Genomic DNA, 17,554 nt, shown 5'->3' on the forward strand with positions numbered 1-17,554 from the left:
GAGCCCTGCAGGCTGCTGGGGCGATTTCAAAGGGCCCGGGGCAGCCAGCTGCCACCAGCACTACCAGGCATTGGCAGCAGCCGCGACTGGAGGCCCTGGATGTCAGGGGGTGGGTTCCTGTTTGTGGGTTGCTAAGCAGAGACAGACACCCCTCTGCACCCCAGATTTAGGCACCTATTCATGAGAGGGGTGTGGCTCAGGACACCCCTTCCCCCCTCGTCGGCATCTCCCATTGGTTACCTTACATGGCTCCCCGCCTACTGAGCTGGCTTTTGTGAATCCCACTGTAAGGTGCCTGTGTTGCCCATGCATTGTCTCGGGAGTTCAGGCCCCTGACTCAGCTCTGAGGGTCACAGTGCTGCTGTTCCTGTGATTGTCTCACTGCATAAAATTACTCACTGTGATGCTCAGCATTGCAACACTCGAGTCCCTTCATGGATTGCCCTCTGTGCAACCAGTCACCTCTCCGCAGAGCACAGCTGAGCAATTCCTGATTGACACGGGTATGCACAGGACAGAAACCCAGCACAGGCTGGAGAGTGACACATCACACAGTAAAATCCGAACTCTCTTCCAGGAGGTGCAACATTCCCTGTCGGGGTTGCGGGGACACAACCAAGTTGGGAAGCAAATCCCATGACGCTGCCCCCAGCAACTGCAGCTGGGACATTAAAGTGGAACAAACAAGAAGAATTGTTTGTAATGGTTTATTTACAGTAAGTAGCTGCAAAATAGCAAAGTAAAAGGAGCAGAGAAGGAGCTTTAATGACCGCAGGAGCTTGGCCAGGAGATCCCCAGCTACTGAGAACAGTTTTCTTAATGGCACTAAAATAGCACCAATGGCCAGGAATTAATATAGGGAATTAATGAGTGACAGTCTCACTTTCAGTAACACGTCATAAATCTCCCCGTCCGGCTCACATTCCCTTTCTTTTCATTCTCTCCTTTTCTATTCATTATTGTTCTAGCCCTCACTTTCCAAACCCTGGTTATTTTCCTGTGTCTCTCCTCCCGGTCACAGATCATCCCCCTTGGCTGCTCTCTTCTTTCCCTGATTTTATCCCTTCCCCAATTGCTGATCCCAGGCTGGGAGACCCCAATGAGATCTAAAGACACAGATCTGTACAAACCGCTCCCTGCTGCTGCTGCTTCTCCCCAGCCCCCCAACCCCTGATTGATTCATGCTGGGTCCCCCCCTCTGCCTGCCCCCAGCCCGGCTGTTAGTTCTGCCCCCTGCCCAGCCCCCGCCTCTGCCCCTCAGGGCCCCTCTGCCCCTCCTGCAGCCCCAGGGGTTCCTCCCCCTCCCCCTCCCATGCCTGGGGCTGCAGGGAGGGAGGGGAAGGAGCTTCCAGGGGTCATAGAGAAAAGGCGCCACGGGCTGGGTAGATGGGAGTCCTCCAAGGTCATAGAGACCGGGGTCTGTGAGCCTAGAGAGGCTGATTTCCGGTTCCCCCTCTGCTGTGGGTCTCAGGGACGCAGGCGGAGCCAGGATCCCTCCCACACCCAGAGCCAGGGGCGGACTCTCGCCCCAGGGACGGAGCCCGGCGGGAAAGTGAAGATCGGGGCCTCGTCACCAGCATCGATAAATGTCACCTGCCCCCGGTCACAGTCCAGACAAACCCGGATCCTGCTGGGGGCCCGGCTCAGGGGCAGGGGGGTCTCAGGGGAGGTGAGAGCCCGGAACCGACCCCCGCACCGCTCCACTGCCCAGATCCCCTCCTCAGGGCTGAGGCTGATCCATCCCTTCCTCCTCACAGACTCTCTGGCCACCCCCACAGCCCAGGATCCCCCACCCCCCACCTCCCAGCAATGTCTCCCCGCGGTGAATCCCTCACAGCCCAGCACACAGCGCACAGTGTCAAATCTCTCAGGGGTGTCGGGCAGTCGCTGCCGCGTGTCTCCACATCTCACACTTTTCCCACCCTCAGACAGGACGAGGTCGGGATGAGCCGTGTCTGGATCCAGAGTCACATTCGCTGGGGAGAGAGAATCAGAGCGTGAGGGGCAGAGCTCGGCCCTGGGGGAGGGTTTGATGGCGTCAGTGACAGAATCTGCCCCAGTTGGGGAGTGACTCAGGGAATCTCCTTCCTCCAGGATTTACCCATCGTCACCTCAGAGATCTCAGCACCGGGCTGGGGAAGTCACTGCCCTCGCAGAGACGGGTCAGTGACGGTGAAAGGAGCAGCTGGGCCAGGCCTGGGACTCAGAATCTTTCCCCTCCTGCCCCCACCTCTGCCCGGGGAGGGAACAAGAGACTGGCAGCCCCAGCAGATGGTACAACTCAGTGAATATTGACAGAGCTTCCCCCCACCCCACCTTCACTCTCACTGTGTCCCAGCTGCCCCTGTGCTGGACTTTGCTATGGGGCCTCCCCACTGCACCTGGACTGCTCTGAAATGTCACAGCTCGGACAGCAACAGGCCACACGGTACCACGATTGAACCTGCCCAGAATGTCACTGCTCAGCAGCAGTCGCAGCACAAAGTACATTAGCTTGGGGCAGGGAGTGAGGGGGCTAAACAAGGGAAGGGGGTTCATGGTGGAAGCTATGAATGTCGGCGGGGCCAGGACAGATTAAGGTTTTGTGAGGCCCTGGGCCACAGCAAGTGAAGGCCCCTTCCCACCCCTTCTCCCTGCAGAACCCCCACTCCCCACACTCCTGCTGGGGAAATGGGGCCGGGGTGCAGGGGCGTGCCCTGCTCTGCCCACCTGGTGCTCCAGCTGCAGAGCAGGGCAAGACCCCCCACCCCGACGCCATTCCCTGGCTGGAGTTCTGGGCGGATGGAGTGGGGCAAGCCCCCCGAGCCCTGACCCCACTCTCTGGCAGGAGCACTGGGCAGGCAGAGCGGGTTGGGGCACAGAGGCGCCCATTTTTCTGGGGCTCCTGGGCACAGGCCACATTGGCCCAGTGGCAAATCCGCCACTAGGGAGGAGGTACAGAATAGGTGGCTGATGGAAAGAGGGGGCGGGTCATGCCAGTAATGGGGAGGCTGACTTGACGTCCTGTTTACCAGAGACGGGACCATGCTGGGGTCATGGTGGATGGAGAGAGGAGAAAAGACACAAGCTCCCAGCAGTGATCACAGGAGCTTCCCAGACCTGTATAATGGAGCCAGGGGAGCCCCTGTCTGTGATCAAGGCTCAGTTCCTCTGCTTGAGACAGGAGCAAGGGTCTCACACAGACACAGTCCCTGCTCACCCGGTCAGTGTGGGGTCACTGCAGAGCTCCTGGCTTTCTTCATGGGGGAAAAGATGAAGGAAGAAACAAAGGGACACTGGAGATCGGACATCAGCACGGGGAGACAGAACAAACTCCCCCTGGAGAAGTGGCTGTGGAGGTGCATGTCCCACTGGTTCCGTACAAGGGGTGGCAGCGGCTGTCACAGATCTCTGCAGGGTGCAGTGCACATGCGAGCGGTGGAGGGGCAGGAAGCGTAGATGCGATATGCTATGGATTCAGTATGGTGTGGTAGGACATAGGCACAAACCTCACCTCAGCTTGTGATGCGCCGTGAAATGAAGGGTTCTAGGGAGATCTGCCCTGAACAATCACATCCACTCCCATATACAAAGAAAATGAGGCACATTGCCTCATGGGAACGGGTATTTGGACATTGATAAAATATGATCTTTAATTACCTTCTTCTATAGGTGCCACGGATCTTCTCCACCCTAAAACCAGCAACATAATTAGAGAGGAGAGCAGATCTGAACACGTATTGCATGATTCAATATTGTACAAACTAATACACTGAGGGAAAAAAAGTTATTCGTTCATCAGAACCTCCACTAGACTGCATGAGTGTCTCTCTCCCAGGGTGGATCTTCACTGCAGGGTTAGTCCAGAATCTTACCTGGCCGTTGCCCCAACCTGTTTAATGCGCAAGCACAAAAGCTCTGATTCAAGTTTGGTGGTGCTTTCCACCCAGGTTAGCTGGCAAGACTTTGGGTAGAAGCTAGAGCCCAGGTATCACTTTACTTCAGGTTGGTTACATGCCTACTCTGCAGTGTGGAGGAAAGATAATCATCTCAGGTGCTGATAGTCCACCTGGGCCTTCACACAATTCCTCCTGGGCCATAGTTTCTTGGCCAATACCTACCTTACTACTGTATTGCTTATCAATTTTTCAAATTAGGTTTTGGTGTGAAATTCATCCAGTTTAGTCTTTCCCCACGTTTTATAAAGTTACATGAACAAACAAACCTCAAAAGAATGATGAGGATGATGCTGATAAAAAAGCAAACAAATAACTAAAAAGGTTTCCTATTGCAAAAATTTTAAAATTTAAATTTAAAAGCAAACAACCCCACCACAATTAAACAAACAGCCACATGAGTCTCCAAAATGGTACAAAAAGTTTCATTTTAGAGGAAAGATAATGATACTTACTTATCTCGTTATCTCGTTTCTCTGAAAAGGAAAGAGAAATAAATCGAATTTTTTTAGGCATTTCCCTTTTCTTATGTTTTATTTGTCTTTATCATCGATACGACAGTAAAAACTGAGAGAAATCAACATCTTCAGGACATCAGACAAGAGGATCCAGTGGTCCCTTCTGGTCTCACACACATGTGACTCTATTACATCTCAGTTTTTCAAATTAGCTTTTGGTATGAAATCTCTCCACTTTAGTGGTTCCCCACATTTTATACAATTACACTAACCCTTCCACAAAATAATAATAATAAAAAGCAAGTAAACAAAAAAAGGTTTCATATTACAACACAATTGTAGAAGTTAAATTTTACAGTGAACTCCACAACATTTTAACAAACTGCCCCATGAAGATCCAATTACAAAAAAAAAAAGTCCTTTTCAGAGTGTGGATAATGACACTTATCAATTTCTATATCTCGTTTGCCTAAAAATTAAACAGACACATAATGTTTGTTAGGAGTTTTCCTTTTTTTATGGTTTATTTCTCTTTATCATCACTGTGACAGGTAAGACGAATTATTTCTATTCAATCTCTTCTTCAGGAAATCAGACAAGACCAGTGGTGCCCAAACTTTTCCGATCACTCCCCCCTTGCAGTAATGAAATCTGTCGGCGCCCCCCCTTCCGTTACTGCAGAGTTGACTCAGCAGAGGTGCTTGGGCTGAAGGGGGAGCTGGGGGCAGAACTGGGGATAGGGGAGGAGCAGAGGTGGCCTGGGGGAGGGGAGGGAATTTGGTAGGAACTGACCTGGGGGCGGAGCAGGGGGAGGACTGGAACTGTGGCAGGAGCTGGAGCTTAGTGGGGGGCAGGGGGCGGAGCGCAGCTGCAGATGGGATTGGATCTGGGCTGGGGGCAGAGCGGGGCTGGGTGGGGCTCCCTCCCTTCTCCCCATGGGGGCTAGCAGGGATCCTGCCTTGCACCTGTTCAGGGCTGTTTTAAGAGAGGGGATTTAGGGGCTGCAGGCCAGGGCCCCAGGCAAAGGGGGGCCCCCGCAAAAAGATCTCCAGACCACCAAAAGTGTAGATCTTTTTGCAGGGCCGCCTTAGCCCAGGGCTGTGGGCTGCAGCCACTGAAGCCCCTGCATTCCAGCCCAGCCCGGCGTTGGCGAGGAGGCGGCTCTACACACTGGCATGTCATTCCCCCCTCCGCTGGGCTGGAGCTGCGAGTGCCGGGAAACTCAGTCCCACACGCTTCCTTGACTTGCAGACACCGCCCCCGCAGCTCCCATTGGCCAGGAATCACAGCCAATGGGAGCTGTGTGGGGTGGTGCCCGCAGGCGAGCACAGGACAGAGCATGGAGCCACGTGCCCCCCCTCCCCAGGGCCTGCACCACCAAAGGGGGGCTGTCCCAGGTAAGCGCCCCGCACCACAACCTGCTGCCCCAGCCCTGAGCCCTCTCCTGCACCCTAACTCCCTCCCAGACCCCACACTCCCAACCTCCTGCCCTGAGCCCCTTCCCACGCCCTAACTCCCTCCCAGACCCCAGCCCTGAGCCCCCTCCTGTACCCTAACACCCTCCCAGACCCCACACTCCCAACCTCCTGCACTGAGCCCCTTCCCACGCCTTAACTCCCTCCCAGACCCCATCCCCACCCCAGCCCTGAGCCCCCTCCTGTACCCTAACACCCTCCCAGACCCCACACTCCCAACCTCCTGCCCTGAGCCCCTTCCCACACTCCAGTCCCCTTGGTGCCAGCCTGGAGCCCACTCCTGAATCTGAAAGCCCTCATCCCCAGCCACACCCTAGAGTCCACAACCCTAGTCAGAGCCCTCACCCTGCCCCAATCCACAGCCCCCTCCTGCACTCTGAATCCCTCATTTTTGGCCCTACCCCAGAGCCTAGGGGGCCCCACAAACTCTAATAGTCCCAGGCCCCCAGAAGAGTTAATTGCGGACCTGTGCCCACTTGAATTTCCTCCACGTGCCCCTAGGGGCCTGCCCCACAGTCTGAAGACCTCTGAACTAGAGGATCCAGTAATCCCTTCTGGTCTTAAACAGTAAGACTCTTTAACTGTATTGCTTATCAATTTTTCAAATTAACTTTTAGTGTGAAATTCATCCTCTCTAGTCTTTCCCCATGTTTTATAAAGATATATTAAAGTTGACCCCCGCCACCCCCACACACATCTTCCCAAAAGACTGATAATAATAACCAAGTAAGCAAACTAAAAGGCTTCGTACTGCAGCAATGTTAAGTTAAATTTAAAATCAAACACCTCCACCACTGCTACACAAATTCCCACGTTAGAATCCAAAGAGGTACAAGAAGTTTCTTGTCATAGGAAGGATAATGACACTTACTTATTTCTTTATCTCGTTTGTCTAAAAATGAGAGAGAAATAAATAGATATTTTTGTTAGGTGTTTCCCTTTCCTTATGCTTTATTTCTCTTTATCATCAATATGACAGTGAAGGCTGAGAGAAATCAACCTCCTTTTCAGGACATCAGAGAAGAGGATCCAGGGCTCTCTTCTGCTCTTAAACTCAGTGACTCTATTGCTTATCAGTTTTTCAAATTAGATTTTGGTGTGAAATCTACCCAATTTAGCACTTCCCCACATTATATACAATTACATTAAACCCTACAAGAAAGAATAATAATAAAAAGCAAGTAAGCAAACAAGGGCATTTGTATTGCAACAAAATTGTAAAAGTTAAATTTAATATCAAATAACTCCAAACCATTTAAACAAACTCCCACATGAAGATCCAATTCTCGGCCCCCGCCAAAAAAAAATCCTTTTCAGAGTGTGGATAATGACACTTACCGATTTCTCTATCTCGTTTGCCTAAAAATTAAACAGACAGACACATAATGTTTGTTAGGTGTTTTCCTTTTTTTATGGTTTATTTCTGTTTATCATCACTGTGACAGGTAAGACGAATTATTTCTATTCAATCTCTTCTTCAGGAAATCAGATAAGACCAGTGGTGCCCAAACTTTTCCGATCACTCCCCCCTTGCAGTAATGGAATCTGTCGGCGCCCCCCCTTCCGTTACTGCACAGTTGACTCAGCAGAGGTGCTTGGGCTGAAGGGGGAGCTGGGGGCAGAACTGGGGATGGGGGAGGAGCTGGGGCTAGAGGCAGAGGTGGCCTGGGGGAGGGGAGGGAATTTGGTAGGAACTGACCTGGGGGCGGAGCAGGGGGAGGACTGGAACTGTGGCAGGAGCCGGAGCTTAGTGGGGGACAGGGGGCGGAGCGCAGCTGCAGATGGGATTGGATCTGGGCTGGGGGCAGAGCGGGGCTGGGTGGGGCTCCCTCCCCTCTCCCCATGGGGGCTAGCAGGGATCCTGCCTTGCACCTGTTCAGGGCCGGTTTAAGAGAGGGGATTTAGGGGCTGCAGGCCAGGGCCCCAGGCAAAGGGGGGCCCCCGCAAAAAGATCTTCAGACCGCCAAAAGTGCAGATCTTTTTTCAGGGCCGCCTTAGCCCAGGGCTGTGGGCTGCAGCCACTGAAGCCCCTGCATTCCAGCCCAGCCCGGCGTTGGCGGGGAGGTGGCTCTACACACTGGCATGTCATTCCCCCCTCCCCTCGGCTGGAGCTGCGCGTGCCGGGAAGCTCAGTCCCACACGCTTCCTTGACTTGCAGACACCACCCCCGCAGCTCCCATTGGCCAGGAATCACAGCCAATGGGAGCTGTGTGGGGTGGTGCCTGCAGGCGAGCACAGGACAGAGCATGGAGCCACCTGCCCCTCCTCCCCAGGGCTTGCACCACCTAAGGGGAGCTGTCCCAGGTAAGGGACCTCCTGCCCCAGCCCTGAGCCCCCTCCTGCACCCTAACTCCCTCCCAGACCCCACACTCCCAACCTCCTGCCCTGAGCCCTCTCCTATACTCCAATCCCCTTGGCGCCAGCCTGGAGCCCCCTCCTGCATCTGAAAGCCCTCATCCCCAGCCACACCCTAGAGTCCACAACCCCAGCCAGAGCCTTCACCCCCTTCCACACCCACACCCTGCCCCAATCTACAGCCCCCTCCTGCACTCTGAATCCCTCATTTTTAGCCGTACCCCGGAGCCTAGGGGGCCCCACAAACTCTAATAGTCCCAGGCCCCCAGAAGAGTTAATCCGGCCCTGCGCCCGCTTGAACATTCCTCCACGTGCCCCTAGGGGCCTTCCCCACAGTCTGCAGACCTCTGAACAAGAGGATCCAGTCATCCCTTGTGGTCTTAAACACTATGACTCTATAACTCTATTGCTTATCAATTTTTCAAATTAGCTTTTGGTGTGAAATTCATCCTCTCTAGTCTTTCCCCATGTTTTATAAAGCTATATTGAAGTTGACGCCCCCACACACACACACCTTCCCAAAAGCCTGATAATAATAACCAAGTTAGCAAACTAAAAAGGCTTCGTACTGTAGCAATGTTAAGTTAAATTTAAAATCAAACACCTCCACCACTGCTACACAAACTCCCACATTAGAATCCAAACTGGTACTAAAAGTTTCTTGTCATAGGAAGGATAATGATACTTACTTATTTCTTTATCTCGTTTGTCTAAAAATGAGAGCGAAATAAATAGATATTTTTGTTAGGTGTTTCCCTTTCCTTATGTTTTATTTCTCTTTATCATCAGTATGACAATGAAGGCTGAGGGAAATCAACCTCCTTTTCAGGACATCAGAGAAGAGGATCCAGGGCTTTCTTCTGCTCTTAAACTCGGTGACTCCATTGCTTATCAGTTTTTCAAATTAGATTTTGGTGTGAAATCTACCCAAATTAGAGCTTCTCCACATTTTATACAATTACATTAAACCCCACAAGAAAGTATAATAATAAAAAGCAAGTAAACGAACAAGGGTTTTGAATTGTAACAAAATTGTAAAAGTTAAATTTAAGATCAAACAACTCCAAACCATTTAAACCAACTCCCACATGAAGATCCAATTACCAAAAAAAAAAAAAAAATCCTTTTCAGAGGACGGATAATGACACTTACCAATTTCTATATCTCGTTTGCCCAAAAATTAAACAGAAATACCCATATTGTTGGTTAGGAGTTTCCCTTTTCTTATCTTTTATTTCTCATTATCATCAATACGACAGTTAAGACTGAGAGATTATTTCTCTTCAAACTCCTCTTACGGAGATCAGACTAGACCAGTGGTGCCCAAACTTTTCCTGTCACGAGCCCCACTTACCAGTAGCAGCGTCTGTCTCAGCCCCTCCTCCCCCCTCCATTACATCACAGTTGGCTGAGTCCAGGAGCTTGGGCTGAAAGCAGAGCTGGGGATAAGGGAAGAGCTGGAAATAGAGGGCTGGGAGTGGCGAGGGATTGTGGGCAGAGTTGGGCTGGAGGCAGGGCAGGCGGGGAGGGGAGCTGCAATTGGGTGGGAGCTGGGCTGAGGGAAAAGTGGAGCATTCTTCTTCTTTTTTTAGGACCAGATCAGCAGATCACACGTTCTTTTTATGTTAAATTTCTAAATTGCCCTTATTTATTTATTAGAATAAAACCTTTACTGTATATTTCTCCCTCTGATATTTACCTTTCATTTTAAAGAGAGAAACAGTGAGGCCAATGAAACCAAACAAAACCACCAGGGTCACACTCAGCGCCACCATCCAGGGATTTACCCTCGGGAAAAAGGGATCTGAAAAAGAAAACACCCAGGGCTTGCCTTAGTTCGGAAGTGGTGACTAAAAGCAGATTTTTTTTTCAAACAAATACATAAATAGTGCCCAGCAGGATTTGTGTGAGCTAAGAGTGAAAGAATGGCCATGCCCACATGACACAAAAGACCAGAAACTGATTTTAAATATGGCTCCAATCAACACAGCTTTACCACTGATTTATCCTTGAAAACACAGCCCTGATTTGATTCATTGCTACTCAGAGTGCCATAGAGATCAGGGGCAAATTCTCTGCTCATAAAACCCCATTGATTCCAATAGGCTTATACCAGAAAAGGATTTGGCCCTTAACAGTAAGCAATATTCAGAAACTGCCAGATTAATTAGCATATTTTTGAAAAATCCACTGTTACCTCCTAATATTGGGAAAAACCATAATCACAATTTGTCCAAGCACTTGTGCATCAAATTAACTAATTTCCATTTGCTCTTCTTGTGTTCACAGTGATTCGGTCATCTAAACAGGATGGAATTTTCAAATGTGCCTGGTGTCTTTTCCACACATGGTTTGTGCTCTGATTTAGTGAACCTGGGCCAACCCTCTTATGGAGTCATTCTTAAATTGGTTCAAGAGTTGACAACATATCAGGGTTGCACCAATTTAAATAAATTGATGCACAAAACCTTAAATCATAAATCAGCTTCATAGCGCTCTATCTCCATTTAGTTAAAGTCGATAAAAAATTGACTGAAACTAAATCTATTAAGGGCACTCTGAAATTTATACAAGGTGTTTTCACACAAGCGGATAGCATCACTTAACTAGTTAATCAGTGCATCTTTTGTGTGTAGACAAGGGGTAAAATGAGTCCTCTAGTGGATCCAGACCAAAGTAATTAAGGAGCACAAGTCCCATTGAAGATCAGAAAAACAATATCACATGACTTAGGTGACATTTCACACAAGTAATGAAGTTGGGAAGTGAACAGATCACTAGAGCCCTGCGTGGATACAAAATTGGTATCCGCATCCAATCTGCAAACCCCCCAAAATGATGAGGGTATCTGCATATATATATCTGTGGGTTTACAGGGCTCTACAGATCACAATCAAGCCAGAGTACAAAATTTATCACATTCCAAAAAATTAAGGTGAATTTAAGGTTACAGGAACCTACTGAATCAGTGGATTGAGTGAAAATTTCCTCTAAAAATGTGTATAGTCTAAATACTCACAATTAAGGGGATCAAGTTCCCTAAACTGTGACCCTGTAAAGACACCAGCCTCCCATATTCTGTATTTGTACATGGATTATGAAATATCCACCACAGATATTTCCGTTCTTTTCTTCCTATATTTTGTTTGGTTTCTAGTGGTGGTGAGTTCAGTGTGGGATTTGGATGGTAACTGACCTGCTATATAAACTGCCGATTCCTTTTCTTGATTGAGAACGGTGTTCCTGATGCAACAGGACAAGTTTTGGTTTGAATGTTCTGTTACAATGAGAGCAGTTTCTGTTTCAAACAGGTTGTTATCTCCTGTGGATGTTTTTTCAGAGAGTGATGGTAAACGTCGCCCACTGAAATCTTTCCACAGCACTTCAGGCTCTGGGTACCAACCAGCTGATCTACAAACCACCCGAATCCCTCCATCTTGGTGATCCTCAACAGAGATGAGAGGAGCAGAGCCCAGACCTAAGGGGAAAATATATAAGGGTGTTAATGCCATACATTAATTTATAAAGCAGAAGGGATGAGGGACAGTTTGGGGATCCCTCACTCACATGAGAATGCACTAATTCATGCGGGTAGTCAGTAGAAGGGATAAATGAATACTGGAATGTCTGATATCCCAGTGCTCATGGACACATAAAAATGTGAACAAATATATAAAATAATTTCACTGAGTCAGAGGGAGATATTGTTGGCTCAAGACAGGAGCAACTGAGTGCTGAGCACCTTTGGAGATATGACCACGTAGATACCTGAATAGGATCTGAACATTTGAAACTCTGATAAATATATCTATCTAATGCACTAATTATTTTTTTAAAATCAAATTGGCTTCATGGTTACGTTGTTAAAGCAGCAAGGGAGAAATAATTAGTCTTGACTAAGAGTGGTAAATACATAATTTCCCCTTCCCACTAGGACACTCTGCAATCCATATACATCATATGATTATGGTATGATTATGATATAATTATGTAGCATCTTGTGCAAGATGTGTCAAATAAGGTGTCAATGGAAAAGTTATGATTTGCTGAATAAGATAATCCTATTCGAATGCATGTATCACTTTTGTATCTGGAGTTATGAATATTGACTATCCATCTGTATTTTAAATGTTATTGTTCTGGGTAACACCCACAACTAGCCTTTCAGGTACAACAGTGAAGAAATTAGACAGGGTGAATGCCCATCAGCGAAAACAATGAGCCATGGAAAAGTCTTGTCCTCACCGGGAGACACTTCAGACAGCCTATGAATAATGCTGCCATGACTCATCAAGAATGCAGGCGCATATGACTAGATAACATGATACTGAATTCCTTTTTGGTACCTATACTGTTCCACAAACTGGGCTGGGAACCTGGCTTGGAACAAAGGGGTTCCCGCCATATGAAAGAAACTGTAAAAGGTTGAAGTGACATCACCAATGGGCCTCACTTTCCCCATAACTAAACTCCTGGATATACCTCTGGAAGAGCACGGACTTTGAACTGGGGAAGTGCTGGTCCCAGGTGGGAAAGATGGAAACCCTGCCTATGTATGAAACATCTACAAACTGCTTGTAATATTTAACAGGGTGAGACACTGTTTGATTCAAACCCTGTGTGGTATATTAGGCTTAGACTGAGTTTTTGTCTAAGCCTAATATCTGTTTGATCCGTTTGCTTTGATTTATAATCTATCTTTCTGTAGTTAATAAATCTCTTTTTTTTTTTTTTTTTAAATTTAACGTAAAACAGTGTGGTTTGAGTGAAGTGTTCGGGCAAAATCTCAGCTCAGTTAACAAAGATTTTGTGCATATTCCTCTCCACACTGAGGGAGGGGAAAACTGGGTAATTGTAATAATCTTTACTGGTCAGGCTTTTGACCAGGGTGGGTCCTAGGTTGGGGTGCTGGGGTGTGTTTTGGCTGAAGCCTCGCTATTGTTGGTTCATGAGTGCCTGGCCAGATGCATTCATGAACACAGCTGGGTGTGGTCCCGCCTCTGGATGTTGGTGTGAGTGCAAGTGTGGAGGGCTTTACAGCTTGCCATAATGTCACAGTGCAAGAGGGAACCCAGATTGGTGAGACAGAGGTCTCAGCTGTACCCCAGTTCCCGGTGGTACCGGGGGGGAACCCATCACCCCCACCCCCACCATCACCATTATACAGTGTCAGCAAATAAGAACACTGCATTTGATTTTAACTACACCCCGAAGCAACAACCAACCCATCAGAAGGCCACAAATGTCTGTCAGTCCCACCTTAGCCACACATCCTAGAAATGACTGCAGAGCAACTGGAAGGCCATAGTTGTCAAGAAGTCCTTTCCCTCTTAACTGAAGACTCCTTTTGGGAGTCAATCAAGATTGGGCAAGAAAGTGCCTTGGCCATCCTGAAAATGTGTTTAATAACATGTTGGGAAAGTTTTCAGCATATTTTCCCAAGTATGAAAGTGGCTGTTTGCTGAAATTTAGATATGCTGTGTTATTGTAAAATATTTCACAAGCAGGGAGTCACAGTTGTTGTAATAGGAAAGACCACACAAAGCTAAAACGGACACAAGGCACTGACCTGCTATCCGCAGTTCCAATACGGCTTCTTCATAAAAAGTATCATCTTGAACAAAACAGAGGTATTGTCCTTCATCAGAGTGTCTGATATTGAGAAGCCTCAAGTGAACATTTCCATCTGTGAGTCCGGCTTTCAAAAGCTCTGTCCTTCCCTGATACTCTGGCATCTGCCCTTCATACTGATCCTTCCCATCACGGTACAGGTGCACAATGGTTAAAACCTCAGAGCGGAACCATCTCACCTCCATGTTTGCAGCGCTCATCCGGGGGGACAGGTGACAGGGTAACACAGTTTCCTGACCCAGGATGGCAGTGACAGGGTCACGAGGTCCAATCACTGTGAACTTTGCTGGAAATCCACCAGGACAACAAAAACAACAAAAAGCAGGTCAGAGGAAAATGTCAATTTGATATGAAGGACACAGTCAAGAGGTTCCATTTCAGATAAACTTTCCAAAAACTTCAGCCAGCGACAGACACCTGGCATGGAACATTTCAGCCTGAATGCCTAAGAGAAAGCAGCGCTCATGGGCAGTTGGACTGGGGCTCTGTTATAAGAATACTCAGCCTGTGTGTATGGCACAGCACACAGCACTGAGATGGGGCATGGAGCTGATAACAGGCAAGCTTGGTGCATGACCCAGACACAGATCATGGGACAGAGAGTGGGGAGCTGAGAATTGGTAGGTTCAGTGCATGACAGAGGCACACAGTGCTGACATGGGGTGAGAAGCTGAAGACAAGTGTATTCAGTCCATGTCACAGTCACACATCAGAGAAACTGAGGCAGAGAGCTGAGTATGGACATGCTCAGTGTATAGTTGAAATAAACTTACTATTCAACATCCCGTTTTTCTGAGTGCTCTCAAATTGACACGCTTACTGACATTGCCATGAAATTTGCTGGGCCTCAGCAGGAATAAGAGTAGGGTTGGTGAGCCATATTTGGTGTTCTTTCACCAAGATGTTCCTGAGGCATGGCCCTATTGCTAGAGCCAATTTGGGGGCTATTATGGTTCAATACTTCACATGCTCAAGAGACCAAATGACCAGACTTTGTGAACATTATTGCCTAAAGACAAAACGGTGCACTTCGGAAACCAGACATCCATACCCTCCTCCTGGGAAGCAATTCTTATCTCACAGCATGCCCCCACAAACCCACTTATACCGTGGCTGTTTACAAGTGAAAAAGCACTTTATACGTCACCTGGGACCCAACCCATCAGTTCCTTAACTTGTTGTTCGGTACCTTCCTTAACCCCTTTTTTTGGATACCACATTCCAAACCAGGTGGGTGTAGAGGTACATCCCAACCACTGCTAGGACACACCTTTCATGGCCTTGATAGGCTTCCTATTTTCTATTGTGAACACTAACTTCAGAATTGTAAAGTGGGATATTCAATATCGGTGAACAGAATTGTGGGGAGAACATAAAACACTCAAGTTAACTTCCCAACTCTCTCCCTCTCTCTCTCTCATATGTGTATTATGGGACTACTGTGCATATAATGCCTAATAATACAGTGTACACGACACCTAACATATATGGATTAGCTAACAGGCCCAATTAAAAAAAAGTCACGCAACATCATTATATTCTGGTTTTTCTTTTGTTTTTGTGCACATTAGTCTCAAATTATGGCTCTGATCTTTTTGGGTTTTTTTTACATCTGAAACCCACTAAGTTATTTGATTTTCTTATTTCTTATTCTTATTCTTAAACTCTTCAATAAGTGTCCTCTGAATTCCCTGGGCATCTTTGACAATCTTTTAAAAATACTTGTGTGAAGAAACAGACCTGTGCACTGTCCCAGGAGCAAATAAAATCACCCAGGAGCAACACAATCAGGGCAAAAATTGAATAATGAAGGTGCTGATCTTGCTGTGGGGTGAAGTTTATACACTGTGAGTTGTTACACTGACTTTGAGTGAAGCATGTTGTTAAGGCACTTCAGGGGCTTAAATTAATCCCCTAAGATTCAGCAGACACAGTGCGGATTCCTACCTGATTCCATCTTGTGAACATAAGAAGTAAGGAAGAAAACAATAAACCCAGGGAGAGGAGAGCTGGCTCTGGAGCTGTGGCAGAATGAGAGAACCTTCATCTTCTTCACTGGAACTTGACCTAGAAAACAGGAAGAAGGAGGAAAAAACTTTCCATAGTGAGCATAACACTGACTAACATTAAATTATTAAAAAGTCAAACATTAAAGAAGGCACAGTGAATAAAAAAGGGACAAATGCATTGTTAAGTGAACTCCCTCATATTTGGAGTGAGAACAGCCATTGCATTAAAATGGAAAGTGTGTTTCCTTTATGGGCCTGATTTTTTCCCATCTCTACAAAATCCACATTAAAAAAAGAAAGTCAGAACAGTGGAGAAGTTGGCAGTAATTCCATCAATGGAGAAAAAAGTTTTAAGGAATGAGAAAGTGTGTGTGTGAGAGAGAGAAAGATTCGTGTGTTGTCTTGTGTTGTCTGCAGTGGCACTTGAACAGTTTTTAAAGTGTGGGTGCTGAAAGCCAGTGAAACTGCCCCCACACTTTTCACCTCATGCCCCCCTTACCTCTCTCCATGGCCTCCACCCCCTCCCCTCAGAGCTGGGGCTGGGACCAGGGCTGTGTCTCCAGGGGTGCAGGGACACAGACAGGGGTCAAGGGGCTGAGGCTGGTGGCGGACATGGGGCCAAGAGTGGGAAACTGCCATGTCAGCAGAGGCAGAAAACTAGACTGATGGCCGCTGGGTTTGGTGCAGGAAATTTTCTGTATTCAAAATAGAGGAAGTTACAGATCTCCCCCAAGAACAGTCTTGGGCCCACTGCTCTTGAATAAAATTCAGCAAAACAAAGACATGACAAATTCAACAAGCTGTAAAAGTCTCGTGTTACACTGCTGTGAAAACAATCCGCAATGTATGTGACAGTCCCTCACTTTGAACGTAGACGTACTGTCAAGTTCCCAGAAAGAGAGAAACAAATTCTCACAGGATTATTTACTCCTTGTGTTTTGAATAATCTGTCCCAGCAATAAGGCTGGTGCATTAGACGTTAGAAACAGTCCTTCTGGAGCAAAATTAACCCACCTGGTTGGGTCTTCTGAGAAGTTTAACATCTCCCGGGTGTGGCCAGACTTGGCTCCTCTGGCTGGGACAGTCCCATGCTCGGTGACTGTTCCCGTCGGTCACGGAGGCGGCTCAGCTCACTCTGGCGATCGAGGAGCTGCAGTTTTGTCTCGGGGATTCTCCGGGGAAGGTTGTGAACAGAAACGGGGGTTTGTTCCGATCGATAAACGTGCACTGGGCTCGCAGCCTTCGCCCGGGGACAGTGAAAGTAAAACTGGAAATTGCCTCAGTCCAACCCCTGTCCCGCGGGGGAGGGGAGAGTCTTCTCTGAAAGACACAGCCCCAGTCCCGCGGGGCCGCCAGTGGGGGGGGGGGGACCGGAACTTTGTGTTAAAATTTAACATAAAGGGGGTTTGTTGTTGCGGGGGGGATTGTTGTTTTTGGTTGGTTTTTTTTTCTATTTAGTTTATTAGATTCAGCAAAAGCAGGAAGCAGATTCTCTCTGAAATCAGGCCTGGATTCAGGTAACTGGGTCACCTGAACAGCGGACTCTCAGCCCAGTCCGGATTTCAAAAAGAGAAAAGCTTTTGCTGAATATCATAAACTAAATGGCAACCCCCCCGCCCCCCCAACCAACAACAAATCCCCTTTTGTTAACATAAAGTGACAGTTTCCCACTGACGATCATGACCTTCCAA

General features: G+C 47.9%; 1 protein-coding gene across 4 annotated transcripts; it reads right to left on the minus strand.

The window, feature by feature from the left end:
* Positions 1–1,237: 1,237 nt before the first annotated feature.
* LOC140898053 (butyrophilin subfamily 1 member A1-like) lies at positions 1,238–17,195 on the minus strand. Of its 4 annotated transcripts, XM_073311490.1 has the most exons (11): positions 16,878–17,195; positions 15,802–15,921; positions 13,793–14,140; positions 11,420–11,701; positions 9,923–10,027; positions 8,913–8,933; positions 7,207–7,227; positions 6,740–6,760; positions 4,391–4,411; positions 3,640–3,672; positions 1,238–1,976 (listed from the first exon to the last, which is right to left on the minus strand). In XM_073311490.1, exons 2-11 carry the CDS (start codon positions 15,899–15,901, stop codon positions 1,468–1,470), a joined length of 1,461 nt encoding a protein of 486 aa, XP_073167591.1. In that variant the 5' UTR covers positions 15,902–15,921; positions 16,878–17,195; the 3' UTR covers positions 1,238–1,467. The 4 variants fall into 4 exon arrangements, with proteins under 4 accessions (XP_073167591.1, XP_073167592.1, XP_073167593.1 ...); XM_073311491.1 differs by lacking the exon at positions 8,913–8,933; XM_073311492.1 differs by lacking the exons at positions 7,207–7,227; positions 8,913–8,933.
* Between the last annotated feature and the right edge of the window lie 359 nt (positions 17,196–17,554).

Source organism: Lepidochelys kempii, chromosome 14 (assembly GCF_965140265.1).
Source record: "Lepidochelys kempii isolate rLepKem1 chromosome 14, rLepKem1.hap2, whole genome shotgun sequence".
NCBI classification, from domain to species: domain Eukaryota; kingdom Metazoa; phylum Chordata; order Testudines; family Cheloniidae; genus Lepidochelys; species Lepidochelys kempii.

Excerpts from the sequence above, each read along its gene's own strand:
- LOC140898053 (XM_073311490.1), bottom strand. The coding sequence starts at position 15,901 with ATGAAGGTTCTCTCATTCTGCCACAGCTCCAGAGCCAGCTCTCCTCTC. Across the intron at positions 4,412-6,739 it reads CAAACGAGATAAAGAAATAA|AGAAACGAGATAACGAGATA; the intron begins GTAAGTGTCATT and ends TTTCCTTTTCAG. Across the intron at positions 1,977-3,639 it reads CGTGGCACCTATAGAAGAAG|CGAATGTGACTCTGGATCCA; the intron begins GTAATTAAAGAT and ends CTCTCTCCCCAG.